The 26682-nt window shown below is 39.5% G+C and overlaps 3 protein-coding genes across 9 annotated transcripts in view; 2 read left to right on the forward strand and 1 right to left on the reverse strand.

Moving 5' to 3' along the window:
• tp53bp1 (tumor protein p53 binding protein, 1) overlaps nucleotides 1-7291 on the forward strand; it is a 28126-nt gene extending 20835 nt beyond the window's left edge. For all 7 annotated transcript variants that reach the window (XM_041979833.1, XM_041979842.1, XM_041979825.1 and 4 more), the window contains 8 exons: nucleotides 224-621; nucleotides 1320-1511; nucleotides 1630-1809; nucleotides 3493-3684; nucleotides 3933-4027; nucleotides 4932-5128; nucleotides 6745-6881; nucleotides 6970-7291. In XM_041979833.1, the coding sequence (XP_041835767.1) occupies nucleotides 224-621; nucleotides 1320-1511; nucleotides 1630-1809; nucleotides 3493-3684; nucleotides 3933-4027; nucleotides 4932-5128; nucleotides 6745-6881; nucleotides 6970-7160 (1582 nt within the window). In that variant the 3' untranslated portion in view covers nucleotides 7161-7291. The remainder of the gene's footprint in view (nucleotides 1-223; nucleotides 622-1319; nucleotides 1512-1629; nucleotides 1810-3492; nucleotides 3685-3932; nucleotides 4028-4931; nucleotides 5129-6744; nucleotides 6882-6969) is intronic.
• tubgcp4 (tubulin, gamma complex associated protein 4) lies at nucleotides 7281-14630 on the reverse strand. Its single transcript, XM_041979888.1, has 18 exons — nucleotides 14457-14630; nucleotides 13784-13912; nucleotides 13408-13530; nucleotides 13272-13325; nucleotides 13108-13164; nucleotides 11567-11646; nucleotides 11261-11462; nucleotides 10998-11163; nucleotides 10800-10924; nucleotides 10660-10710; nucleotides 10486-10591; nucleotides 9836-9943; nucleotides 9435-9579; nucleotides 9177-9354; nucleotides 8480-8614; nucleotides 7688-7804; nucleotides 7471-7610; nucleotides 7281-7396 (listed from the first exon to the last, which is right to left on the reverse strand). Exons 1-18 carry the CDS (start codon nucleotides 14532-14534, stop codon nucleotides 7390-7392), a joined length of 2001 nt encoding a protein of 666 aa, XP_041835822.1. The 5' UTR covers nucleotides 14535-14630; the 3' UTR covers nucleotides 7281-7389.
• A 73-nt stretch (nucleotides 14631-14703) lies between these two features.
• On the forward strand, nucleotides 14704-21549 carry LOC121636401 (CDKN2A interacting protein). Its single transcript, XM_041979898.1, has 4 exons — nucleotides 14704-15000; nucleotides 15409-15658; nucleotides 19245-19369; nucleotides 19834-21549. The coding sequence occupies exons 2-4, from the start codon at nucleotides 15411-15413 to the stop codon at nucleotides 20421-20423; spliced, it is 963 nt and encodes a 320-aa protein (XP_041835832.1). The 5' UTR covers nucleotides 14704-15000; nucleotides 15409-15410; the 3' UTR covers nucleotides 20424-21549.
• The last annotated feature ends 5133 nt before the right edge of the window (nucleotides 21550-26682 follow it).

Consider the following 26682-nt stretch of genomic DNA (forward strand, 5'->3'; position numbering starts at 1 on the left):
TAACATTAACAGGGGCAAGAATAGTGATTATCAAATATTAAAGTAGCTAAAAGGACCCCATTGGGTCCTGGAATTTCCAGAGCGGAAGGTCAACAAGGAAAATGTCCAAAATTTATCTACATCAATTAAGTACAAATGATTAAAATGAATAATATATTTTTTTTACTAATTGCTGGGCCACAAGATGCTGCTGTGGCTTGAACAGACTGCTTCTCTCTTTTAGGGGGGGTGGTGTCGCCTCACTGCAGAGGCTCAGCGCTCACGGCCAGCTCCAGTCCTCTTTAGAGGACGATCCATATACCCGCATGCTGCCGCCACGCCTCCCCATCAGCCCCACCGACCCCGAGCTCGTCAGCCACTCAGACTCCCTGAGGTCTTCGCCAGAGGAGGCGAGCTCACCTGGAAGCAGTTTTGTGGGCTTGCGGGTTGTGGCCAAGTGGTCGTCCAATGGCTTCTTCTACTCGGGCCGAATCATCAAAGACGCCGGGGATGGGAGATTCCGTCTTCGCTTTGATGATGGCTATGAGTGCGAGGTGGCGGGGAAAGACATACTGCTGTGTGATCCCATCCCTCTGGAGACGGAGGTCACGGCTCTGCTGGAGGACGAATACTTCAGCATAGGTGAGGAAGACGAGGAGCAGTAAAGGTCTTTTATTTTTTCAGAGCTAAAATATATTATGGATGCTGAGGGAGGAAATTGGACATTTCATAGTCGCAAGCAACATTAAAATTAATTTTAAAGTTGCATTGTTATTGGTTTATGTCACTCTGTGGTGAATAATATTTAATTTGCGCTTTATTTAACAGGGAAAGTCCTAAAGAGATCAGAGATCTCCTCTTTTACAGACAACTAGTCCAGATGAAGAAGACACCTTACAATTTGATTTGTTAGTTTTGTATAAAATCACACAAGGCGGTAACAAAAGGCGATGTTACCATCTAATTCACCTTTTTTTTTTATTCCTTAGTTAAGCAATTAATGAAAATAACTGCCTAGCTAAGGAATGCACAAGGTACATTGAGTACTTTTCTCCTCCAGTTAAAACTAGTTAAAATGGTGGTAAGAATAATTTATTTCTGTTCTTAAAACACCCTTAAAAGTATGTATAGAGTGGAGTGTGTAAACTGACATGGATAAGTGGGCTCTGAGTGTACCTTGGAACCATTTAAAAGACCTGTAGTAATAGTAGTTTTAGGTTCACGGCATGCTCAGATGATCACTGTAATGAACTAATTTCCCAGCATCTGGCATGCTCAGTATGTCCGCGCAGTAACATTTAAACCTGTGGTACCCAGAATGTTCTACCTCCTGTGTGCAGGTGTTGTGAAGGGTCATAAATCTGAGGGCCAGGAGCTGTTCTACAGTGTGGAGAGGGAGGGCCAGAGACAGTGGTACAACAGGAACGCAGTCATCCTGTCTCTGGAGCAGGGAAACAAGCTGAGGGAGCAGCACAGCCTCGGGCCCTACGAGCCCACCACCCCACTGGCCAAAGCCTCCGACATCAGTCTGGGTAAGACTTGGAAATGTAAGATGTCCAACACTGTCATGAGTAAGGTGTCAGTGTTGGCTCACAGCTCTGTCACGTTTAGATGTTTTCTAACATGATTCTATGTATTTCTTTACTTTAGACAACTTGGTGGAAGGGAAGAGGAGACGCAGAGGAACCCCCAGTGGTCAGAACACTCCCAACCGCAGCTCCTCCAGCAGCCCTCGGACCCCTGGCCCCTCCGGCAAGAGGAAGCTAATGACCTCCGATGAGAACCGGACGCCTTCCAAACGAGGGCGTAGAGGGGGTGGAGCCAGAGCTGGTACGGTGACCCACTCGCTGGGACCATGACTGTCTCATGGGGTGGGGCATGAATTCAGAGTTTCCTGTACAGTTTTTAAATGAAGCCAGTTTTAATGATATTTCAAGCAGTGTGAGGCTGCTGTGAACAGACTACATGGATGTTGGAGCTTTTTATTACTTTTTAATACCTTTTTTAAATTCTTTTAGCAAAATAGGTTTTTTAATGTTTTAAATTTTAACTGGCTTTTTTATTCGCTTTTGAACAGATTTAATTTTAAATTGTTTGCATGTGAAATCAGAAATGTGAGTTTTGTGTGGAGTGTAACTGAGTCATTTTGACCTCCATGTGACCCGCGTCCATCATCCGCTGCTGGTTGCTGCTGAGGCTGAATTGGTAATGAACAACACGCTGCTTGTTCTGTTGGTGTTGGTTCACAGGTGGAGGGAAGATGGAAGGTGTAATTCATGGGTGCATATGCTGATGCATGTTATATATGTGTTAAATGTTTCAAAAGATCAGTTCAGCTTAAACAGAAGAGAATTAATCTTCTTTATTTAGTCAATACAGCTGTTTAATTTGCACATACCTTTTAGAAACTGAACCATTTTACTCTGCTAGTTAATTCGTGCACTTTTGCAGGAAATCTCAGGGTTTCAGAACAAATGATGATTTAGCTGAACTTGTCTTTAAATGTACACTGCTCACCCAAAAAAAGGTCACACACTCTAATATTTTGTTGGACAGCCTTTAGCTCTTATTACAGCACACATTTACTGTGTAATTGTTTTAAAAAGCTTCTGCAATGTCACATTTATTTCTATCTAGACCTTCCATTGCTCCAGAGTCCAATCTTTATGCTCCCTAGCAAACAGAAGCCTTCTTCCCAGTTAGCCCCACTGATTAGTGGGTTTCTTGAGGCTGCATAGCTGTTTAGTCCCAATCTCTAAAGTTCCCTTCATGTTGTGTGTGTGTGTGTGTGTGTAAATGTTCTTACTTTCACTGAGTCCTACTGTTGTTTTTTTTTTTTTACAAGATTGATTCCACCAAACTTGAAGTGATCGCAAATCACCATCAGGATTTTTTTCGACCACATTTCTTCCTGGAAGACGATAGTTCCCCGCCATCTTTCCAGTTTTTAATAATGCATTGGACAGTTTTTAACCATAGTTCTTAACCCAATTTTAGTAGTTTCAGCATCTCCTTAGATATTTTCTCTGCTTGATGCCAATGATTTGACCTTTGTGAATCAGATTAAACCCATTTCGTGGATGTGTCTTCCCACATGGTGGTTTAAGAAATGAGAAGCTGCTCATAGCATCAGTTAGGGTTAAATAACTTGTTGCCAGCGGAAACATCCTCGTCCAGTCGGTGGCTCTTATCTATTGGCTTAGTTAGATCCTGGTTGTGCATTTTATTCCGTTTTTTGGATGGGCAGTGTATGTTTAGGATTTGACTTTGTGCTTTGCTGTGTTTTTTTTCATTTATTTTTCTGTTTATTTTTTGTGTTTTTATTTTATTTTTTCATTTTCATTTTTACATTTAAAAATTAAATATTTTACTTAGCATTTTTATATAGTTTTTAAAAAATATTTTTATTTGATATTTTTTAGGATTTCCCATTGGGGATTAATAACCTATGCTTTCCATTTTATTTATTATTTCCTTCATTCCTTCTACATTGAAATAAATTCCCATCCTCAGGTCAGCGGGTGGGTGTGTGCAACACCTCCGGCAGCGGCACCGATCTCCCGGGTCAGTCATGTGATGTGGCCGAGACACACGGTCCGCTGCCCCAGAATGCATCTCTCTTTATGGGCTTCGCCTTTATGCTGACAGCCTCGTCTGAGAGCGACCGACTGACCAACAAGATCCTGAGCGATGATGAGGAGGAGGGTGAGGCAGATTAGAGAGCAAGAGTTTTATAGTTATGTCCAGAAATCTGCACCTGATGTCCTGATTCAATTTTTATTGTTGCCACTGGTTAAAAACTGTATCAAATGCAAATTACAGGCCAAACTGTTGGTTAAATCCTGACAAAATTTTTAATATTGCAGACAGGTGTTACTTAATGGGTAGGAAAAGATTAGAGATAAGCTTCCCTCTAATAATTTTAGACCTGATAACTTAAATTTTTTTCCCAGATTATGTGCAGACGGGTCCATATAACAAAGCATACACAGAGTCCCAGCTGCAGGCAGGTGGAGGCTTCATCCTGCCAGACTTCAATGAGGAGCAGGTATGCACTGAAACCAACTTCTGGGTTAATGAAGAACTGAACACTAGAACGGCTGTGTGTGGTTATTTTGGCCGCTATGTTAAAACCTCAGTTTGTTTCCTTTCTATGTACACAGCTAAGATAGTGTCACATTTAATTATAGCTAAATAATGTATAAAACTGTTTATAAAACGTGACTCTGCAGCAATTGTAACCTCATCACTGAAACGTACAAACCCTAAAGACTAATTTGCGTAGCTAATAAACAAGTCAACAGTCAACAAGTGGAAAAAAGTGATAGAGAACACACAAACGTATATGAAGGCAAGAATATTTATATTTTTATGACTATTTGATCTATTTATTATGAGGTTTATAGAACAATTTGTTAGTGTAGATCATGTCTGTTCTTTCATTTTATTATATTATGAGGGATACAAACCAATTGAGGTAAGAACCTCTTACAGGGGTGTCCTGGCCAATATGGCAGCACAATAACCAAACTACAAAAAAACCCCAAAAAACAGCAAACACAGAAATGGCTAAAAAACCAAACAAAACAAAAACAGAAAAGATCTTGGAAAAAACATTAGGCAATAAAAACAATAAAACACGTATCAGATAACGTTAAAGACAGCATGAATAAACAATGAAGCACTTATTTAACAGAACAGACATATTTCTGTTCATCTCTCCATGACACAGATGTCATATAATGATGCAGCTAAAGCTACAGTGCATAACAATAAATGAAGCAGAGTTTTCAGTTTCAGGGAGGTGTTTCTTTTATCCTCCCAGATCAACCTGGTAACTGATGCTGAACACATAACCTGCTACTGAGACGTTTATGTTTACCGGTCATCTTTCACCTGGCTGACTTCTCAGGTCTGTAATAGTGTCTTCATGCTTTCTTCTCCATGGCCAGTGTAAGGCAGCTTACCAGAGCCTGCTCATCGCAGACCAGCACTGCCGTACCAGGAAGTACATGCTGTGTTTGGCTAGCGGCGTGCCCTGCGTGTCTCATATATGGGTGCGAGACTGCTGCAAAGAGAACAAGCTGCTCAACTACAGGAACTACCTGCTGCCTGCAGGCGTGGGTCCGGATGACGCCATAGTGGAATGGTGAGAGGAAGCTTGTTGCTAGCTTGTTGCTAGTCCTGGTGAAGTTAAGAAACTGTTCTCTAAATGGTCCTCTTTGTTTTTCTGTTACAACCAGTGTTTCTCTTTAAAATCCACTCAGATGGCTCACATTCCAACTTTGTAGTTTCAAAGATATTAGCTGAGCAGTGAAATAATTTTTCACCTTCACAGCACTCTTGAAAAAACCCTGCATTTAATCACAAAATATTAATCCAAAGAAATGAGCCCAGTTGCTGTAGCATTCATATTTAGTGTTTCAGGAATTAGTTATTTAATCCTTTTTGTCCATTCAGGTCATTTTTACCTCAATTTTCTGCCACCAGTCTGGTTGTTACCACATATTAGATGTTTTTCTGTTTCTTACCGAACTTTGGAATTTCAATATAAAGTCTCCCAAAAAGCTGCTATAAAACCATAAAAGATTATTATTTTTTTCCACTTTTTTGCTTAGTTTTTTCAACTTCTGTCCCAATCAGATCGTTCTATTTTAACTCTTTAAATAGATTAGATTTCTATTGCACTTTATTGCAGACAGCGCTGAAAGCCCTCATTGGATCCGTCACTCCTCATTCATACTTGGTGATGGTAGCTTACATGTGTAGCCACGGCTGCCCTGGGGCAGCCTGATGGAAACTTGGCAGCTAATGCACACCAACAGCCTCTTTCCCAAGGGCACAAATTTATTTATTTTCCATAAAATACATGCTGGAAAAAGAAATGATTTATTCAGTAGCTTTTTAAGTTCAGTCTTATACCTACTAAAGATTTAATCTGTGATGTTTTTATAGTTTTTGGGAGAGGACTTTTGTCTGTTGATTCTTTTGTATGCTGAGTGAACAGGTGAGGTAGCACACCTGAGAATTCATGCAGAAAGGGTTTTTGGACACAAGTACAGGACTTAGTATGAAACGGTACCGATCTGGATGAGACTCGCATGTGCACATGAGAACATCACTTTCCTCCACAATATTTTGATGTTTGCTGATTAACATGAGTCCCAGAGGTTTCAGTGTCATCACCATCAGGTACAAAGTTTTGTTTTCTTTTTTTTTTCTAATAAATAAGTATGCTTCCACCTATTTTACTTGCTTTTATATTTTTAGTCATTTTGCTGAAACTAAATGGATACAGTTATTTAATTCTGGTTTTTTTATTTACAGAATAAGTTTTATTAACAGAAATTAGCCACTGCTCAGGTGTAATGGAAGCCCAGGGTACTTTGATATCAGCTTTCAGGTCTCTGCATTGTTGGATCTGGTGTCTCTCCTCTTCCTCTTGACAATACCCTGTAGATTCTCTATGGGGTTTCAGGTCAGGCAGGTTTGCTGGCAGATCAAGCAGAGTAACACCATGGTCCTAGAACCAGCTTTTGGTACCACTGAAGTGTGAGTAGGTGCAAAGTCCTGCTGGAAAATTAAATTTTGCATCTCTATAAAGCTTCATCAGCAGAAGGAAGCAGGAAGTGCTGTAAAATTTCCTGGTAGACGGCCGAGTTGACTGTGGACACAGTGGAGCAAGACCAGCAGATGGCATGGCCGCCCAAATCATCACTGACTGTAAACATGAAGGTGGTTTATGTATTTCTTTTTCTCCCTCAGGCATCCTCGCTCCAGCCCATTCAAGAGCCTTCGCGTCCTGGTGGTGTTTGAGAAGCCGGAGGAGCTGTGGGCTCAGCTGATCACTATGGGTGGAGCTTCCTCTGTCCGGCAGTTCCAGGCTGACAAGGACAGCTCTGGTACTGAATTCACACCTTTACATCCCAAAAAAAGACTAATATTTGATCAAAATACGATTTGTTAGTTTGTTTTTATCTCCTCCTGCAGACATTCCTCCTGGGAAGTACGACGTCGTGCTGGCTGACAGTGCCTGTCCACCGCTGGTAGAGAAAAACATGACATCACAGGAAGTCCCGCTGGTGTCTCCTGAGTGGCTCATCCAGAGCCTCATCTGCGGGGAGTGCCTTGGTTTCAACAGCAAGCCTCAGTACCGCCACGACTACTCCTCCTCACTCTGACTCCACACGTAATAAATGCCTTCGACCAAGCTAAATGTTCAGCGTTAGTTCTGTTGCATGCCTCTGCTGTATATAACTCTATCCTGTCTGTTTTTATGGAATAATAAATTGTGACCCTTGTTTCATTTTAATGGTTTTAAGTTTATTTTCTCCAAAGAAACATGCAATTTTTACACTATACATGAAGATAAATGAACCACACGTCTTAATCCTCTGCACTCTGCTCTTCTTAAACACTGAAAAGAAAGATATTTGATCAGATTAGACACTGGATCACTGAGGTTACATGTGGCTGCGTTCTGTGTCCTACCTGCCGAGGGTGCCTCCAGCTTGAGTGTAGTACTTGTTGTAATCGAGTCGCAGTAACAGCTGAGCCAGATCCGAGTTGATCTGATGATTCCTCACACTGGACAGGATTTTAAACAGCAGGGACGACTGGCGTCTGAAGCCCTGATGTTTTACAGAGTTGGCATTACAAAGCAAAACGTCAGGCGGTTTCTGATCAACAACAGTCACTTAGACTCTACCTTGACCAGCAGGTCCAGCTGAGCGGTTCCTCTCTCATCCAAGGAAGCAACACACTGACTGACCAGTGAGCAGAAGTTCTGACAGAGCTCCAGGATCTCATTCAGGCAGTGGAACACCTGAAGACAGACATTTATGATGACTTCTAAACTATTTATTTGGTGTTGTTTGGTGGCTTCAACCACAAAACCTTTCGGTCTGTTAGCTTAAACAGTTACTTTATGAGAAAAGACAGATTTTCCTACATTTTGATGAAAAAGGTTGATAGCTGGAATAAAAACTTGCAACTGACGTTCAACAGAGCAGTGACTAGATTTTTACCTTAAAAGCATCATTTCCTCGTCAAAGTGTAGGAAAATATGTCTGCTATTCTCTCAACCAACAGAAAAACATTATTCTTGCTCGTCACTTCAAAATGACAGGAACACACTCGACAGCCTCATAGACTGTTTCTTAAAAAACAGTCACAATTGTCTCACATTTTCCTCCTTAAACTGCAGCAGTTTGACACAAAGTTTTAGTTCATTTTCAGTCTGAGGCAGAGAGAAAAGTACACTTTGGTGCAACACTGATGGCTCCTGCTTTCACCCAGAATCACTCATTTATTTAAGCAGCTGACAAGAGACAAAGAACAGGCTTTTTTTTTTGTTGTTGCTATGCAACTGAAACAGCATGGTGTATTTACATAGTTTTACATTCTGTTCATTTCATTTCAGTCTTGATTTTTAAACTAAAAACTACCAGTTTTGACTGGAAACACTGGTTGAGATAAAAGCAGGCTGAGTGAGTTTTACCGGCTTCAGGAGGATGAAGGACTGGGCGAGGAGGTTACTGAGGAAATGATCGTGGGCCAGTCGGATACTCTCAAAGTCCCTGGTGGAGTTGATCTGCTGAAGCAGCTGAGAGAACTGGCACTCCAGAACATCCACCTGGAGACAGACAGAGGACTTTAGGGTTCTTGTGATAAACATTTAAACTGCACTTGTTTTTGAAACCCATATATGGGACCAGAATCATGAAACATACAATGATATGAACGCAAATACTCTTCGTGAGCTTCCTAAACTTGGCCTAACAGCTGCATAGTTTTTTTTTTTTTTTAACCAGATAAGTACCCATTGAGATCATTCTCTTTCACAAGGGTGACTTGGCCAAAAGGCACACAGCACACATCAGTATAAAACCAGGAAGTAAAACTATGAAATTTCATACAGACATAAATAATTAGGAGATAAGAATAAAAAATAAAAAATTAAAAACATGAGCATGTTGTTTTTTTTCTGTAAAAGGCAGTTAAAAGTATAAAATACAACAAGATCAGACAGCTCCAGGTCATTTTGTAGATTGTTCCAGTCTGATGGAGCAAGCTGATTTCCAAAATTTGCTAATGGAAACATCTGCTTTTAAAGACTTTCCGTCTCAGTGAGAATTTCCGTGCTAGTGGAAGCCTGCTATAGCAGCCATCTATAAACCAAGGGAAAAGTTTGATACCTGTAAGTAGTACTGCAGGTTGTCAATCAAGAATGCCATGTGGTTGCGCAGTCTCCACTTAATAGCATCCGTCTGGCTGGACTTGAGGTGTTTCCGCTGCATCTGAAGAGCCCAGCAGTGCTGCAGCTGTGACTGAACCCGCCGCACGCTCAGCAGGTACCTGAACACAACATTGTACCTGACCGCACAGAGAAGGGACAAACAAGGGGGGTTATGTTCAACACAGATGCTGCATAATGAGAGTAATTCAATACGCACTTCTCCAGGACAGCAGGAGTGAAGAGGATGTGCAGCGGCCACTGGACCTTGTAGATGAGGCCCAGAGCCGCCCAGCCGGTGGGAGGAACCTCTCGAGGAGAGGTGTCCTGAGGGGGAGTGGCTCCATCTCTGGTGCATGACGCCTCTGAAAAAACAGGCAAAAATAAATATTTACTTATAAAGGATCACAGAAACAAATATTCTAATACTTTGAGGTAAGGGTTAAATCTACACCTCCACTGTTTCAGTGGCCTACGGTTCAGATTTATCATAGAACCACTAGATGGCGCTTGTAAGCAAATAAAAACAACAGGATACTACTCAAGAATTTCTCTGAGGACTTATATTTTAGATGATTTAAATCTCATAAATAAGCTTTACAGCATGCAGGGGCTGCAGACCTTTGCTGTCTTTGCCCTGGTAGTCCACAGTGAGGTGCAGCAGAGGCAGGAGGTTGTCATCGTCCAGCAGCACCTTATGAGCCGCTTGCTGGAAGGCCACGTTGACGTCTGTGGAAAAAAAGACAGAACAGCATGAAACGTGCAATTCTATCAAACCCCGCGCAGGGAGAGATGCTCAGCTTTCAGTCTGTCATTACTGTTTATGGAATATATCACGGTAACAGTCTTGGACTGTATTGGCAAAGTCCTTAGCTAGGCTTTTCATTTTTTGAATTGGCCTATATGAACAGTTATTAAAAAGTGGACTAATTTGGATCATAGAATAGATTTGTTTTATAATTAATCAGCAGTTTCTGGTTTGACTGGGTAAAACCTCAACGTCTTGATGCATGTAACCCACATTAGGTGCCTGTTCTACTGGATTCAAGATTAAAAACTTCTGATCTTAGCTATTCTTCAGAGATCTTCCTCTGTGATCCGATTCTACTTTGCTGTTGGTAGCTACCATGTGTGTGACGCATACTACTAATGACATCGTGCAGCTTCATATTCCCTCCAAAACGAGCCTGTTGCACATTTGCATCCACTTAACCCAGAAGCCCCGTAACTGTAAATCCATTCCTGAGTCTGATTTGAACAGAAATATTCACCGTGCTCAGTAACAGCTGTCGGAGGCGTCTTCAGCATGTGCTGCGCCAGGTCAATAAAAACCTGGTAGAGTTCGCCACGGCCCAACAAGTAGAAGTCTTTAATGATCTGGGGGAAAATCCAAAAATTAACACAAATCATTTTCAAAATGATTTCTGATGGAGATAAGAACGAACCTTGAGCTGTTCAAGCAGGTCTGCCTCCTCCACCATCAATGTCCACAGATGCTGCAAGTCAGTAAGATGTTAGGATTTAATTCTGCAACATTGTTGAGAGAGCATTTATCTGAAAGACTAAATGGACTCTTTGAGCTCACCTCTGCCACGGTGCTCCTGATGCGATCGATTAAATTTTCAAAGTCCACCAAGCTGAAAAGAGGCTGCTGTTTGAGTCTGTGCAGCTCAGCTGCAAACATGTCCTCCTGGTGTTTCAGTATGGAGCCTAAAAATAAAACAGTAGTGGGTTTAATTGTTATAATGAAACAGTCACATAGTGTTGATCTCCAGTACAGTACCAGCTCTGGATGGGCTGTGGTTGTGGTTTTCAAACATCTGAACAGACTCTCCCACAAAGAGGATCTTCTCAGCCACTCGGATGGGAATATAAGACGGAAGCATCTCTGTTCGCAGAGAGAACTGCTGAAGAGAAGGAGCCAGCATGTTCTCCTCTTCAATCAGCCTCTACATGACAGGAAAAAAAAAGACTGGCCATGATTAAAACTGACTATGCAAATATGTTCTAAGGTCCAGTCCAGTGCTGGTTGCAGGTCTTTCTCACCAGGTCCTGTAACTCTCTGAGCTGTTTCCCACTCAAGCCTCCTAATCCCAGGTCTTCCTCCTCTTCCTCCTGGTTGGCAGCAGCACCTCCTGCACTGGGACCCTGCTTCACAAAAAACTCCTCATTTTGGTCCAATAGTAATCCGTGCAGCATCCAAGCTGCTAGCTGTTTGTACATAACGCCGTGGCATGCAGCCAGAATCCTGAAAAATGCAACAAATTAAATATATATTTTTTTATCTTAATAAATTCCACATCCAAAAATCGGCCACATCAATGCCTCATGCCAACACAGGGATTGACTTACTTTTCTAAGGCCATGCGTACAGGAGGAAGCCCCCCACAGCTGTGCTTGTACACCGTCTCCAGGATCTGACAGCCATGAATCTAAAGTAGCCCAGGTGTCAATAATCAAAACTTTTGCTGTCCAGCAAGTAAACATGGGTCCAAAAGTCAGAGTTTTACTAACTGTTAGAAGTGTTCAAAGGTGTACTACAGTGTGTTAGAATTTTCTACATTTCTGCCTAATTATAAGGTAAAACATCAGATCTGTGTGCCAAAAGGGATAAAAATAGCTTAAAGCAGCTTCACTAGATTATTTTGTAAAACATAGAGCTTATTTAATGAGTAAAAAACACATTAAGGGAATTACAAAATCAGCCTACTATCACCTAAAGAATATATCAAGGGTAAAATGTCTCAGCAGGACCTGGAAAAACTAGTCCAGGCTTTCCTCTTTAGTCAGCTTGATTATTGTAACAGTATTTTTACAGGTTCTACCTAAAAAATCAATTAGACACCTGCAGCTGATTCAGAACTCTGCTGCTCGAGTCCTCACTAAGACCAAGAAAGTGGACCACATCAGTCCAGCTCTGAGGTCTTTACACTGGCTGCCTGTTCATCAGAGAATAGACTTTAAAGTTCTGCTGCTGGTCTAGAAAGCTCTGAATGGTTTAAGACCAAAATACATCAAAGACCTCTTGACCCAGCATGAACCTGCCAGAACCTTCAGGTCATCTGGTTCCAGTTTCTCATCAGTTCCCAGAGTTAGAACCAGACAAGGAGAAGCTGCATTCAGCTTCTATGCTCCACATGTCTGGAACAAACTCCCAGAAAGCCTCAGATCAGCTGAAACACTCAGTTTATTTAAATCAAGGTTAAAGACCCACCTGTTCTCTGCTGCATTTCAATAGTTTTTATTTAGAAATCAAAATCTACATCTGGTTCTTTAAAGCTGGAATCATGTTTTAATATTGTCTTTAACTTTATTTCTTGCATTTTATTTTATTTTAGCATATTCCTTCTGCTTTTATTTCATTAATTGCATTTCTTTTAATCTTTATTTATTTTTTATTGTTATCATTATTATTTATTTATTTTAATGCACTTGTCTGCACCCTGCTGTAATGATTTATGTAAAGCACTTTGAATTGTCTTGTACATGAAATGTGCTATACAAATAAATTTGCTTTTGCCTTTTAAAACATAAGTAATGAGTGTTCACATCATGCTTGAGATTGTTTCTTTGTTCATTTTAGACTCATTTTGATACCAAAACGTGATGGTCTGAACTGAAAGCGTATGCGTTACTTTACAGGCTACAACATGAACTTAGATTATTTTATATAATGAGGTGCATTAAGGTTATGTGACTACCAAACATTTGACTTGTCTATGATGTTTGGGGAAAACTGACTTTATAGAAACTAAATACAGTTTTATGACAGTTTTGTTAAAAACTGCAGAAAAGAACTCCAGTGTTTAGTGTTTTTTTCAATCATGAGATAACTGTTGCCTTGACTCTGGTGGGGGATTAAAATAAGAAGATGTTCTTTAGCGCATCCTTACCTTCTGTGATTTTATTGTCTCTACCACCACCATGACAGAGGGAAACAGCAGCTGAAACTTAACCAATAAAAGTGAAGCATTAAACAAACTGACGAATTTAGATTATCAGCTGACTTCACCAATGAAACCTTTACATTATTATCAAAGTTCTTTTACTGAATTACCTGATCGAGCTTGTAGTTTACATGTGATATTGTCAGATGTGGATCTCCAAGGAACTGAAACATACACATTAGTAAAATTAAAAAACAAACTCTTTTATATTTGAGGACTCATTTGTTGTTGTATAATTTGTTTTACCTCTTGTTCGAGGTCCAGCAGAACCTGCCTGTACGGCTGCAGCATGGAGTCCAAACCTGTGCAAAACGCCCGCAAATAGATTCCATGAAGTCCCGTCTGGTTGGGCTGGTTTGTGTGATGTTCCTAATCCGAGTTAAAGAAAAGTCACAGGAAACTTTATGATTCATTTGAAGTTTAGTCAAACACACTGCCACTGTTTATTTTTTTTATTTTATTTATTTATCTTTTAAAATAAATGGGAATCTTGTGAAATATAGCCAAATAAAATACATCTAAACTGATGAAAATGATATTTTTCTGAAGTTGTGGACACTGAATCAAGTTTTGAATTAACAGATAAATATGTTTACAAATGTTAGGCAACACTGGGACTCACTTGTTGATGAACATGACCGGTGTGCTGCTCTATGAACTCAGTGAAGCGTATGTAATCAGAGCCCAATTTACACAGCCGGTTGAGGACACTGGTCTCACTCGGGTGAAGAAAGGGCAGATCCTGGGACACCTGTGGATGAAATTAAACAGCTCATGTTTGACAAAGACAGACTGATAGCTCCTCCACCAAATTCGCTTATGTTTTTTGGAGATGATATTTTCGCCGCTTTTGAGCAGGATAATAGTAATAAAAAATAAAAAAAAAAGAAAGAAAAACACGATGCATCAGTGGAGTTTTGTTTTCTTCACTGTCTTTGCGACCGGTAAAATATAGTACGAATTTATGTTGTCACCGTTATTTTTTTTTTTATTATTTTAATGATGGCATCAATTTGCTTTTATGAAAACTGTCTTGGCTTGCTGGGACATTAATTAGAAGTTCATGCATCCCTGCATCCCAGTCAACGTATTGTCACTTAATGCGTCTTTTTTACCTCTTAAGTCTAAATCATAATGGTAAAACCTTCAACTCCAATATATCACAAAAATATATATGTTATACCTGTATAGAAATAAAATAATATGACTAAATATATGAGCACAGCGTATTAGCATGCTGGATAAGAAACGATATTGCATACGATGTCAAAAAGGTCCAGTTTGCTAAGTTTTACCTGCAAACCTGTTCGTTTATTCCATGTAAAGATCGTGCCCGGATATCCACTTAGCGCCAGTAAGAGCTCGTGGATCATGTTGATTCACCTGATTAAAGCATCAAAATAATAACACAGTGAGTGGTTTTCATTCATCTACCAAAACAAACCGCCGCCCGACTGAGCTGTCGCAGGTTGTCTACGTAAGCAAGCACAGCATCATGGGATGGATGCTAAAACATCCACGGCTGCTAGGTGTAACCTGTGTTTAATCGGTTACACTTTTCGCTGTATTTAGATTTTTAAAGTTAGCAAAAATTAGGAATGAGTGTTGTTTTGCGGTGCATATACATCTTATTAATTCAACGTTTTCATTTCGAGTAGTGTAAACATAAGTGAAAGTTTGTTAGCGTTAGAGAACGCTGATTAGCACGACAACCTGTAGCTTAAATCAAACCTATGGGAAATGTAGTTTTATTCGCAAAAACTACGTACAGCAGTCGCCATCCTTGCGATATCATTCGGTCATGTAGCTAGCTAGCAAGTCGTCGCAAGAGAAATCTTGGTATGTTGTAGTTCTCTAGATTGATTTTTTCCCTTCATACAAACTCTGTAAGCAGTGGATAGCTTGATACTCATTGTAATTAAGCCTGATACTATGTTATAGTTATTACGTGTCTTACTGTGCAGCTAATGTTTGTTGACTTTAGGTTTCGTTTCGTTCAAGCCGTCGTGGGCAATAGTAACTTTTTAAGTACTAATCCGAAAACCATTAACTAGTCAGTTTTCTAAGGGTAGGTACCTGCCAGGCAAGTTAGTTTGAAAGCAGTAGTGGTCCAAAATGTTAACTAGTTGTCACACGGACATACCAAACCTACAGAGTTGTACATCCTAGATTGAAATTAGCCGTATCAACTTTGGTGTTGTACAAATAAAAGAGTTTGTGTCTGGTGCTCTTGTCTTGTCAATACAGGAATGGCGGGGCAGGGGAGCGGAGAGGACATAGTCTCAGAGTACCTGGGCCAGAACCCGCAGCTGGCCCAGTGGGTTGACACCTTCAGAGGCTACTTTGAGACCAACAAGCAGTGGTTGGCAAGGAGAGAGTTCATCCTGAGAAACATGGAGGCTTTCCCCACAGTGGAGCCAGGAGTCCTCAGCAACAGTCTGGATCGGCTCCTGTCTCTATCCATGGTCTGGGCAAACCACGTTTTCCTTGGATGCAGGTAGGAGACTCCTGACTGACCAGAAGTGGTGGAAAGTACACTTACTCCATTTTTGTGACAAAGCCCACTCTAATTCTATTTTTTTGTTTTTTTGTTTTTATTTTCTGTGTTTTTGGTACGTTATAGTCCCACTTCATTACATTTCAGAGAAAAATATTGTGGCTTTTATTTATTTATTTTTAATAGAGCACTTAATTGTCAGGTGCATCTCATTAGATTTTTTTAAAGATTGTAACCATGTGAAGCAATGCTTCACAGTTTGTCACTCTTTTAGTTCACATAGAACACTATGAAGATGGAATTTAAATAATTGAAAACTGACATTCATATATAGATTTTATCTGAAACTTCAATTATATACTGCATAGTATGCTAAAACAGTATTAAAGATTTCCTTTGTCCCAATCTTTGAATCTGTCTTCTCCACTGAGTTAACTGAAGCTGTATGATATCAGATCATATATGAGATTTTTTACATGTCTGCATATTGTGTCTGGGGAAATGTTGGAGGATGGAAGCATGAGACACTATACGGGCAAAATATTCCCATAATGCAATGCATATGTAATGATGTACATTTTAAAATAAAAAGGAGAAAATTCCACTGTGCTAGGTTAATAAGCTTTTTGAAATCATTGCTATTGTCACACCAGTGTAAGTAGGTTTCCATGGTTACATGCCTTTAGCCAAGACTGTCAGGAAGTGATAATGCACTCTAGCATGTCGCTTTGAAAAAAATCTACGTATTTTCATTCAGTCAAAAATGTGTGAACAGTAGTACACTGTGCATGTTGTGGAGTTTTGGACACAGCGATTAATTAATTTTAATGACGTTCAATTTGTGTAACAATTATTTAAATGATTTATTATAAAAAAAAAATGATTAGAAGTAAAAAAAAAAAAAAAAAATTGGTTTATTTAGAACTTTTGAAATTGTTTCTTCTCCCAGTAATCATCTCACTGCCCCTCAGATTAATTTCATGTCCCTGTGTATCATGTGCTTATAAAAAAAAAAAAAAAAAATCCAGTCCATTAGCAGCAGCAGCATCCTGCTCGGAACACACTCACACACTGTTTATCTAATTGAAATGTTTTAAATCATACTTAATTAAATCAAGGAAGGGAATTGGTATAAATGATTGAACAAATAAAACGAATATCAGTTGTAGTTGTGTATGTTTTAACTGAAGTCTATTTAATTAGTCATTAAACAATATTATACTATGTATAAAGGTTTATGCATCTGTGTAATTTAATTTTAATTTCATGTTAGTTATCCCAAGACATTTTACGTAGGATATGTAAAATGGCTGTATGGTGAACATGGAGTATAAACTAGCATAGCGGCGTTTTAAGCATCTGTGTGGTATTTTCCTTGTAGCTCTCTGTCTCCTGGTCGGAGGGAAGCTCACCACACGCGGCACAGCTTCTCTCACAGCAGACAGATAGCTCACCCCCATCCAGAAAACTTTCCTGCGCACATGCATGTCGTTGTTCCAGGAGAGACAGGAGAAAGCATGGTGGCAAGGAGTATGCAGGTAGCTAGCTCGCCAGTTTGCGAGCATTAAGAGATAGATATAAATGTGACACATCCATTTTAAGCAGTAATACACCTCAGAAATGACGACAGTGAGGAGGAGACTGATTGTTCAGCTGTGAGAGCAGGAAACTCCTTCTGTTATTAAAGCAGATACTTCTGTCTGATGTACAGGTGTTGATGTGACAATTCCTAACGTGCTCTCTGTCTGCTGGTGGGAGTGTAGCTCACCTGTGTGTGCAGGCAGAATGTACAGACAAGATGTGGCATAATTACATGTCAACATCAGAATACGATGGCTGCTTAGACCAGGCTGCTTAGTTTTTATAATAAAAGGAAAAAATATAAATCTGTTCTAGAGAAGAGGCAATAATCTACAATACCACTGTTGTAATCTAGTGCAAAATAGAAAAATAATCTAAAAAATATGATAATATTTGAATATTAAATAATTATCTGAAAAAATGTACAAGATTAATTGTATATTTATAAAGTAGAAAATAAAATTAACTCAATCTTCTAGGGATGGGGTTAATGTTGGGGGGCTGGGGCACCCCCTAATATAATGGTCGGGGAAAGATGGTTTTTATTACGTTTATGAGAGCTGGTCCCCGGCTCAGAATTATAAGTCGAAAATAAATCGAAAAATCATGAACTTAAATAGAGCATGGTTTACTTAAATTCTACTGGTGTCTTTTTATGCATTCATCATTTACAGTGTTTTAGTGGAGATAAAAAACAAAAACAAGATAGCCATCGTGTATCGGCAAAAGGCAAAAGAAAAAATGTGAGGATCTCAGTTATAGGCCATATCACCCAGTCATACGGTGTGTGTGTGTGTGTGTATATGTATATATATATATATATACAATAAATAAATACTTAAAAAAAGAGGATGGTGAGGGGGGCAGGTGTTGGGGGATTTCACCTGAAGTCCACAGCCATTTCCACAGTCTTGAGCAAGTTTAGCTCCAGATGGTTCTGGATACACTAGTGGACCAGCTGTTCCACCTCCTGTCTGTATGCGGAGCCGTCCCAGATCAGCCCAGTCACGGTGGTGTCATCCACATACTTCAGGAGTTTCACAGACGAGTCCCCAGAGGTGCAAGCATTAGTATGAAGCAGGGGTTCTCAGACTTATTTTTCAAAAGTCCAAATCTACTCTACATTGAAGACCAGAGGTCCGGAAAAATGTGCAACAGAAAGAAAAACATTTATTGTTCGAAATTTTTCACTGTATTTTCTTTCATGTATAAACAACATACAAAACTATGGCAATAACAACAAAATATAACAAATAAACAACTTAAATATTTAATAAATATTAAATTCACCACATTCTGGAGAAAATTCAGAATGACAAAGGAAAAACGGTCAACGTTAAACATGAATTCCTGACTACTATTTTTTTTATTATTTTTATTTAACTTCTTCAAATAACAAATGAAGTCAAAATCAGTTCAAATGCATCAAGCCTGGTGGGACACATGGCTCTGGTTTTTAGTTTTTTGCTAGCGAGTTGTTACAAATGCCCGCCCTACTCTGCTTCTGATTGGCTCATCACAAACCCCTATGTACTGATAGGCTACTGGTTCCTGTCATTCATAGCAGCCTCTGCTCATGTCCTCCTGCCTGTTTCACAGACAGAGGGCAGGTTGGCTGTCACCATACAGTCGAGACACACCACTTTATGGGCGAGGTGGCAGAACTTTGTGAACATGAAGAGTTGTTATCACTAGACTGCCGTAAGAAAGATCCAGGGACACTTTATTTCACATTATAAACAAGTTATTTATTTATTTATGGAAGATCAATTTTGAAAAAGAAGTTTTGTCAAAACATAAGTTGGGCTGGGTCCGGAGACGTGGCTCGTGGTCCAGATCCAGACCAGAGTTTGGACTTTGAGGATCCCTGGTGTAGAGGGAGAGGAGCTGTAGGGAGAGGACACAGCCCTGGGGGGTGCCAGTGCTGAGTGCTGGATGTGATGCTCATCATTTTTCAGTAAAGACACTAAGTGAAAAGTGACTTTTTTTTTCTTGATTCCTTCAGTTATCCACAGGCTGTAATGGAGAAGATCAAGGAGATGGGCGAAGGGATAGTTATTCAAGACGCTCCTGTTAACAAAACCACAAAAGACGAAACCATGGCCAAAGGAAAGCGGAGCGTCGCAACCGGTAAAGAAATGTGCATTTTCATTTTAGCAGTTCATGTAAGGTAACTTACATGGTTATTTTAATTTCTTAGATTGTGTTTGTGTGTTTTACATGTTGAGTACTTTCATGATTGTTAACTCACAGTTTATCCACATGGACATGTACAACATGACTGAAAAACAAAAGATGTTTCTCATGAACAAAAAGTACAAAATATTGTTTGAATATTGGAATATTTAGTATCATACATAAACAACATGGCTGCATTATACAAGGTATAAATAGCTTGGCATCATTCTGTGCATCCCCGCAGTGTCTCTGTGGTTTGTTATCAACCAATGCAACACTGCAGCAGGGTTTCAGTGCCATTACCTAATCCAGTTTGTTTTGTACACACCCACACCTGAGGCCGGAGTCTGCTTCCTCATTAAGCGTTGTTTTGTGTGCCGTCAACTCTGTCCTGCCTGCTGTGTCTTCATTTGCAGAGAGTGACGCTGACAGCTGCGTGAAAAGGGCCAAATGTGGGCCTAATGAGTCCGACAGTCGACCTGCTGGGAGGACAACCACACGACCTGTGAGTCAGAAATCAGGACCTCCTCCACAGGCTCCAGCAGAGCACCAGCCCTTCTTCAACCGACTCTATAAGGCTGTGGCATGGAAGTTGGTGTCGGCGGGGGGCTTCGGTCCCAACTTGGACCACTTTGAAATATTGCGGAGCTGTGTGGAGTCCTGTAAACAGACCCTGATGTGTGTCTTTGTGCCACTGAAGGATATTACAGGCCTCCCCGCAGGCCGCACACAGAAGGAAGGCCACGTGTGTGAAATCCGCTGTCAGACGGTCTACATGGGCACCGGGTACGGGCGGGACGAGCCTGCCGCTAGAGCCATGGCTTCCAAAGAAGCCCTTAAAGTCTTTCAGGGGCGAAAAGTGACAGTAAAGATCTGCAGGCGGAGATACAAAGGGAAGGACGTGGAGGACTTGATGCTTTTGGATGAACAGCCTCGTACTCAGGGCTTCCCTCCTGCACTGAGCTACCCGTTTCAGGATGAGCAACTGGAAGATGCTTCTTCATAGAGAGCATGGATTGTGGCGTTCTGTCCTGCTGTGGAGCTCACGAAGATGCTCAGAAATTTGTTGGGACCAGACTGTTATGCAGCTAAACTAAAGCATTAACTGTCATGTTGTGTTTCCAACTGTACTTTTGTATCGTAATACGTACAGAAGATTCGTCTTTGCCAGATCACCAAAACAGAAAAACAGCCCTCAGTCTGCAAAAGAAAGAATACTTATTACACTTTCAACCACAGACTTTGATCAACACGGACTATATCCTGCACGTGCCATCATTTAGAAGTCCCCAGAGTGGTCAAATTTAAGGCCACCGCGACATCATAGCTGAGCATATTGGATTATTTGGGTGAATTAATTGCAGTAAAGTTAAAGATTTATTGTTGCCATTATACTTCTCTCCTTTGTTTATTCCTGTTTTAGACCCTGATGAAATCTGCTTTGTGATTTTTACTTTTTTTCCCACATCTGTAGCTGTAACTGATTATTCACAAGGGAATAGAGTCACGCTGACTAATAACTTGTTTTGTTTATTTTTTTTATTATTATTAAGTCAAATACAACCCCGATTTTGTTTCTTGGCTGTAAATATATAGTTTTACCCATTAATCCTTTTATTTCAAGATGTAATTTCATTCCCTAAACGACTGCACTTTACTAGTTCTTTTGAAAATGACTGGACGTTTGCTGTCATCTGGTGCCACTTCAAGTAAATCTGAGTAAATTGGCCTTTTTTTAAGTTCTGCAGACATGGTTAGAATGATGATTTCACGTCGGTCACAAACATGTTTCTATGATGGACGTAAAGCTTTTTGACTGAAAGTTTTAATTGTAGTTAAATGAAGCTTTTTTTTCTGAAGCTTTTATTTAGTTTGATTATAAAAGTTGGTGAAAAACACTGATGTTAGATGTACAGGGACGTCAGTCGTACGAATATTCTTTTGAGCGTGCAGTGTGTACTGTTTTGATGGTTTTTGAAGGTGAAGTTCTGCTGTGAAGTGGGATTTGTTTCTCTTTTTCCAGTCTGAGTTAACTGCGTTAGTGTGTGTGCACTGTTTCATGTTAGTGAATGTTTATACCAGTGGTCCTGTTTCTATATATTTTTAAATAAAAATCTTAACTAAGGAAAGCGTATTTGTGTCCTTGTGTGAAGTCATTTATTGTATTATTTTCATAAACACCTTGGATACCAGCTCAATTATCTTATTTTTGACCAAAGAAATAGATATTCGTGATGCTGCATCAGACACTAAACAGCCTTCGATTTTACTGACAGTCATGTGTAATCCCCTCAGCTGAACTTGACCACTTGTTTACATGAGCAGGACGCCTTAAGGCCTCATCGACACAGCTGAATGAACTGCAATCACATGTGTGCCCTGAGTTTTTCCACCTCGTTAGTCGATGTGAACACAAGCACAAATAAAATCTAGTTACTTCCTGACCTTCTGTGGAAAGTCCACATATGACACCCGAATTTCCAGCACAAATTACTCTTCTAATAAATAAGAAAATTCTAGAAGCTCGAACTCCAAGACAGGATTTAGTCACAATTCCACTAATTGAGCAAAAGACTTATTTATTTAATGTCATTATACAACAGAAAAACTATTTTAATGGCTTTTTCAAGCGTAAAGCTTGACAGTCACCACTAGAGGGCAGGAGTGTTCAGAAAAACTTCAGCTGATTGTTACTTCAACTGTCCGCTTATAAATTGAGACATTGATCATTAATCTTCTTTGAGTTTATCTTTCAACATTTAAATTGCTAAAATAAAATAAAGTGCAAAAACAGTCACAATCCATTTTACTGTTCAACTGCTTATTAACTCAAATATCTAATCAGCCAATCACATGGAAGCAACTCAATGTATTTATGATGTAAACACAGTCAAGACGACTTGCTAAAGTTCAAACTGAGCATCAGAATGAGGAAGAAGAGGGAAGTGACAGCCATCTCTGGGGTTTAAACTAAATATAAGAAGATGGGCTCCAGCAGCCCGTTGTGGCTCCAGCAGCAGAAGACACACCGGGTGCCTCCTGTCAGCTAAAAACAGGAAACTGAGGCTACAATTCACACACACTCACCAACACTGGACAATAGAAGATGGAGAAACGTTGCTGGTCTGATGAGTCTCCATTTCAGCTCCACATTCAGATGCTAGGCTCAGAATTTGGTGGAAACATCATGAAAGTATGGATCTATTCTGCGTGGTATCAGTGGTTCAGGCGGTATCATGGTGTGGGGGATATGAGGCCTCTTACTAACAATTGAGCATAGTTTAGATGCCATCCCCTAGCTGAAGTGTTTTATTTTTAATAATTTTTTTATTTTACAGTGAACAAAACTGATAATAAATAGCAATTATCACAAGGTAGATAAAAATGAAAAAGTAAAAACAGCTACAATGACACAATTTGTACAAGTTTGAGAAAGCCAGATTAATACTTAGAAATGATTCAGCATCAGACCCCCTGACCAACACTGTGTTCAGGTAATGTTATGATGTACTAAAAAGTACCTCAAGAGTGTCTCAAATCTGCTCTGTGAGTCAGATTTGCTTAGATGCAACCAGTCTAACTAAATAATATATAACATCTCCATTAGCTAATGTCCGAAGGAATGTGGAGTTGTAGATTTCCAGAAGAATGAAGCCTACCTGAGTATTGTTGCTGACCATGTCCATCCCTTTATGACCACAGTGGAGCATCTTCTGATGCTACTTCCAGCAGGATAATGTCACAAAGCTCAGATCATCTCCACCTGCTTTCTAGAACATGACGATGAGTTCACTGGACTCCAACGGCCTCCACAGCCACCAGATCTCAGTCCAGTAGAGCAGCTTTGGGATGTGGTGGAACGGGAGATTCTCATCATGGATGCAGCCGACAAACCTGCAGCAGCTGTGTGATGCTGTCATGTCAATATGGAGAAAACCTCTGAGGAAGGTTTCCACCACCTTGTTGGAATCTCTGATACCAATTATTAAAGCAGTTCTGGAGGAAAAGAGGTCCAACCCGGTACTAGCAGGGTACAACCTGATAAAGTGGACGGTGAGTGTATTTCTCCATGTTAGTATTTATTGTGGCTGTTGGTAGCAGGTTTATCCAATTCTTTGTTGTAGAGTTTTGGTACTTTCTAATACCTCAACCTGGAGGTAGTTTTTACATCAACTTGACTTGATTGTTGATGTTTTAATGATTTAGTGGTTTGTGATATTTTGTATTAATAGTCTTTTTTTTATTTTTCTTTCTAGAACAAGTCCTTGTTTTTATGCGGTATTGTGGCATTTTATAATACATTTAACTCACCGTCTTGGTCACATTGTTGTTACCTTCTGAACTTTCTAAACACTTAATGTAGCTAGAATTTAAATAAATTGTAATGTCTTAATTGTACTTGTCAAAGGTTTTGTGTAATTTGGTTTACTCTGACATCAGTGGTATATGATTTTCACAGGTGTTGGAGCCTAATTGAAGTAAGAATTTTAAAACCTGGAGAAACAAGATAAGAGACCACATGGCTCGAGTGATGTTGGAAAAACATACTTGAAAGAGTTGTTTAATGAGTGTTTTAAAGGAAAAGACACTGCTGAGTAGGAAAAGTGAGCTTTTGGTTCCACCTCCTCACACCACTATCATTTTTCCAGGTGACTCATGATGCTACAAAATCCATTATATATGACACAACTAAGTGAAAACATTAAAAATATGAGTTGAGCTCATAGTAAATGCCAGCCACCATGTTTTATCTTCCATCTGCAACAGGTAGGTTTGTTATAAAAAAGAAAAATGCCAAACGTGTAAAGAAAGCAGCAATAAGACACATAATTGAGTAAAAGAAAAAGTGGAAGGCAGCTTGGACTGAGTGAGGATGTATGATGATAACCAGGCACAGATATAATGGCTGAAAATTTGTGCACATAATGTTGTGAAAAAAAATCCTCTTAAGAGTAAAACTAAGGTCCACCCATTGATCTGAATCCCACAGATCATCCATGGGATTCCCACTGAGATTCCACAGATGAGCATTAACATGTCTCCTATGATTTAGAGTAAATTACTAAAAGCTTTGCTAAAACGTGTAGACTTTACTAACGACTACAGAAACTGGCTGACTCCTGGCCCCGATGCTGTAGATGAATTATAACTTTATCTTTAAAGAGGTGACCATAATGTGACCCATACTGTCTACCATTTGATTTTTTTCTCCACATATAACAAACTTATTTCATGCAATATAAGTCCATGTCACCTCTCCTTGGATTAAGTGTTTAAAAAAAGTATAGATCCCATTTCCACAGAAGTAAAACAACAGCTATTAGTGTGTTTATGGAACAGCTGCATTGTATTTAGAACATAGAAAGAAACTTGGAAAAAAAACTCTTTTTTTAAAGAGTCCACCATGTTCCATCAGAGGGTTTTGGGTTTTTAGTTGTTTGGGAATTGAGGATACCAGCTGTTTTAGTTTTTCAGTTAGTTCAGTTTATAATAACTGTGTTCACATAAGCCGCTTAATGAAAACAGTTACCTAGCTCAGGAAACAATGATCCTCATCTGGAAACTCACCAACATAAATATTTTATTTTGAAATGTCATTAATGTAGATGTCATCACCACCAGCTAGCCTGGCATGATTACTCATTTCTGTGTTCTCCTCTGGATGAAAGATATTTTGAAAAAGAAAATAGATTTTTATAATTTCCTTAAGAAATGGATACATTTCTGTGAACAAATATTCAGAAAATATTTACAAAAGTGTAGTCTAGTCCAAGACCTTTGGTAGATTCTCCTTTTATACCCAATCCTGGCACTCTCACCTGCTACCAGTTGGTCTGCTGGTTGTGGACTCTTCCTGAACAATGTTACTTTATATTCTATAAACTTTTCTCTTTTTTGGCTCCCTTTTTCTATTTTTTTCCAAATACTTTGCTCGTATTATTTTCTGAAGAAAGTATTTACATGTTCTTATCACAATGAAGTTTGTCAGTGAAGACACTGAAATCATTCCTTTGGACTTATGTCTGATGAGTAAAGGCTGAAGTTTAACAATGAGATTTACTTTTTGTCTCATTTAAAAAAAAATCCCAACTTTTTTGTAAATGTACAAAAAGAATGGTAATAAATTTCATCACTGGCCTCTCACCTCTCTTGTGTGCTGCATTGAGAAACTAGATTTCAGGTATTTTGCCAGAGGAGATCTGCAAACTAAAGGACCATGAGACAGAATTTTAATTAGAAATGTGTGCACTCAGATTAGATTTGTGAACAGAGCATAATGTAGACAAATGTCTGTATAGCTGTGTAATGTAGACATGCAGCCAACAGAAATAACTGGAGAAAACAGACTGCCTCTCACAGAAGGCAATAATATGACATGATGTTCTACCGACACACAATAAGTTCAAACCACAAAGAGGTATGGTTTTGTCTGCATGTGTTCAGTGTTCCCACCTTACAAGTCAACCACTTTGCTGTGAGCATTGTCTGGTGCTGATGCATCCAGCAGTTTACATCCAACATCATTCTCAGACAGCGGCCTCTGTTTCAGACTGTATCATTCCTCACCCGTTTTGTGTCTCTATCAATCACACACTCAATCATCCTTCGCCTCTTTCTCTCCGCCAGCCTCTTCCTGCTTCTGTCAACATCTCCATCTGTCATCCTGTCGAATTATCGCACACAAACAAATGGCCCTCCTGATAGGCAATTGCTGCAGGTTGGGAGCATCTCAGTATGCGCGTGGAGGGAAGCTCTTGTCCACATATGCAATCTCTGTTGGAATCAGAGGTAATTCCCGCAGGGATCAATAACAAATCCTTGCTGTCTGGAGAAAGAATTGCTGCTCAGGAAATAAGATAAACAGCCTAAGCACAATAAAAGTTTCTGACTGTCCAGTTTATATATTTTTAACTTGTTTTTGAAGAATATTTTCTTCATCACAGATCTGCATTCAGCCTTGTATTTACATTTAAAACATACAAAATGCATGTATTTTTCTCACTTTTATAAATTGATGAGACATAAAAGTAATTTTCTTCCATATTTATCTGCAGGCATCACATATGAATAGCAGAGAAGCATATTAAATCAAAAGAAAAAAGTAATTTTGACTAAATATTATCATAGGTGTAAAAAGAAACCTGGTTAAATTTGAGTGAGTTTAGGGGCATTATACATACAGACATCACTTTAAAATCTGCTGCTACAGAACTTTTTGAGAAAAATCACCAGTAAGTTCTGTTTGTACAGATGGTGTTGACTTT

Source organism: Melanotaenia boesemani, chromosome 1 (genome assembly GCF_017639745.1).
Source record: "Melanotaenia boesemani isolate fMelBoe1 chromosome 1, fMelBoe1.pri, whole genome shotgun sequence".
NCBI lineage: Eukaryota > Metazoa > Chordata > Actinopteri > Atheriniformes > Melanotaeniidae > Melanotaenia > Melanotaenia boesemani.

What these genes read in the sequence shown, in the direction of transcription:
- LOC121636401 (XM_041979898.1), top strand. Translation starts at nt 15,411, where the DNA reads ATGGCGGGGCAGGGGAGCGGAGAGGACATAGTCTCAGAGTACCTGGGC. An exon ending in CACGTTTTCCTTGGATGCAG is followed by an intron (nt 15,659 to 19,244) that starts GTAGGAGACTCC and finishes TGATTCCTTCAG; the next exon opens with TTATCCACAGGCTGTAATGG. An exon ending in AAAGCGGAGCGTCGCAACCG is followed by an intron (nt 19,370 to 19,833) that starts GTAAAGAAATGT and finishes CTTCATTTGCAG; the next exon opens with AGAGTGACGCTGACAGCTGC.
- tubgcp4 (XM_041979888.1), bottom strand. Translation starts at nt 14,534, where the DNA reads ATGATCCACGAGCTCTTACTGGCGCTAAGTGGATATCCGGGCACGATC. An exon ending in TAAACTACAAGCTCGATCAG is followed by an intron (nt 13,165 to 13,271) that starts GTAATTCAGTAA and finishes TTATTGGTTAAG; the next exon opens with TTTCAGCTGCTGTTTCCCTC. An exon ending in CCACAGCCCATCCAGAGCTG is followed by an intron (nt 10,925 to 10,997) that starts GTACTGTACTGG and finishes TTTTATTTTTAG; the next exon opens with GCTCCATACTGAAACACCAG.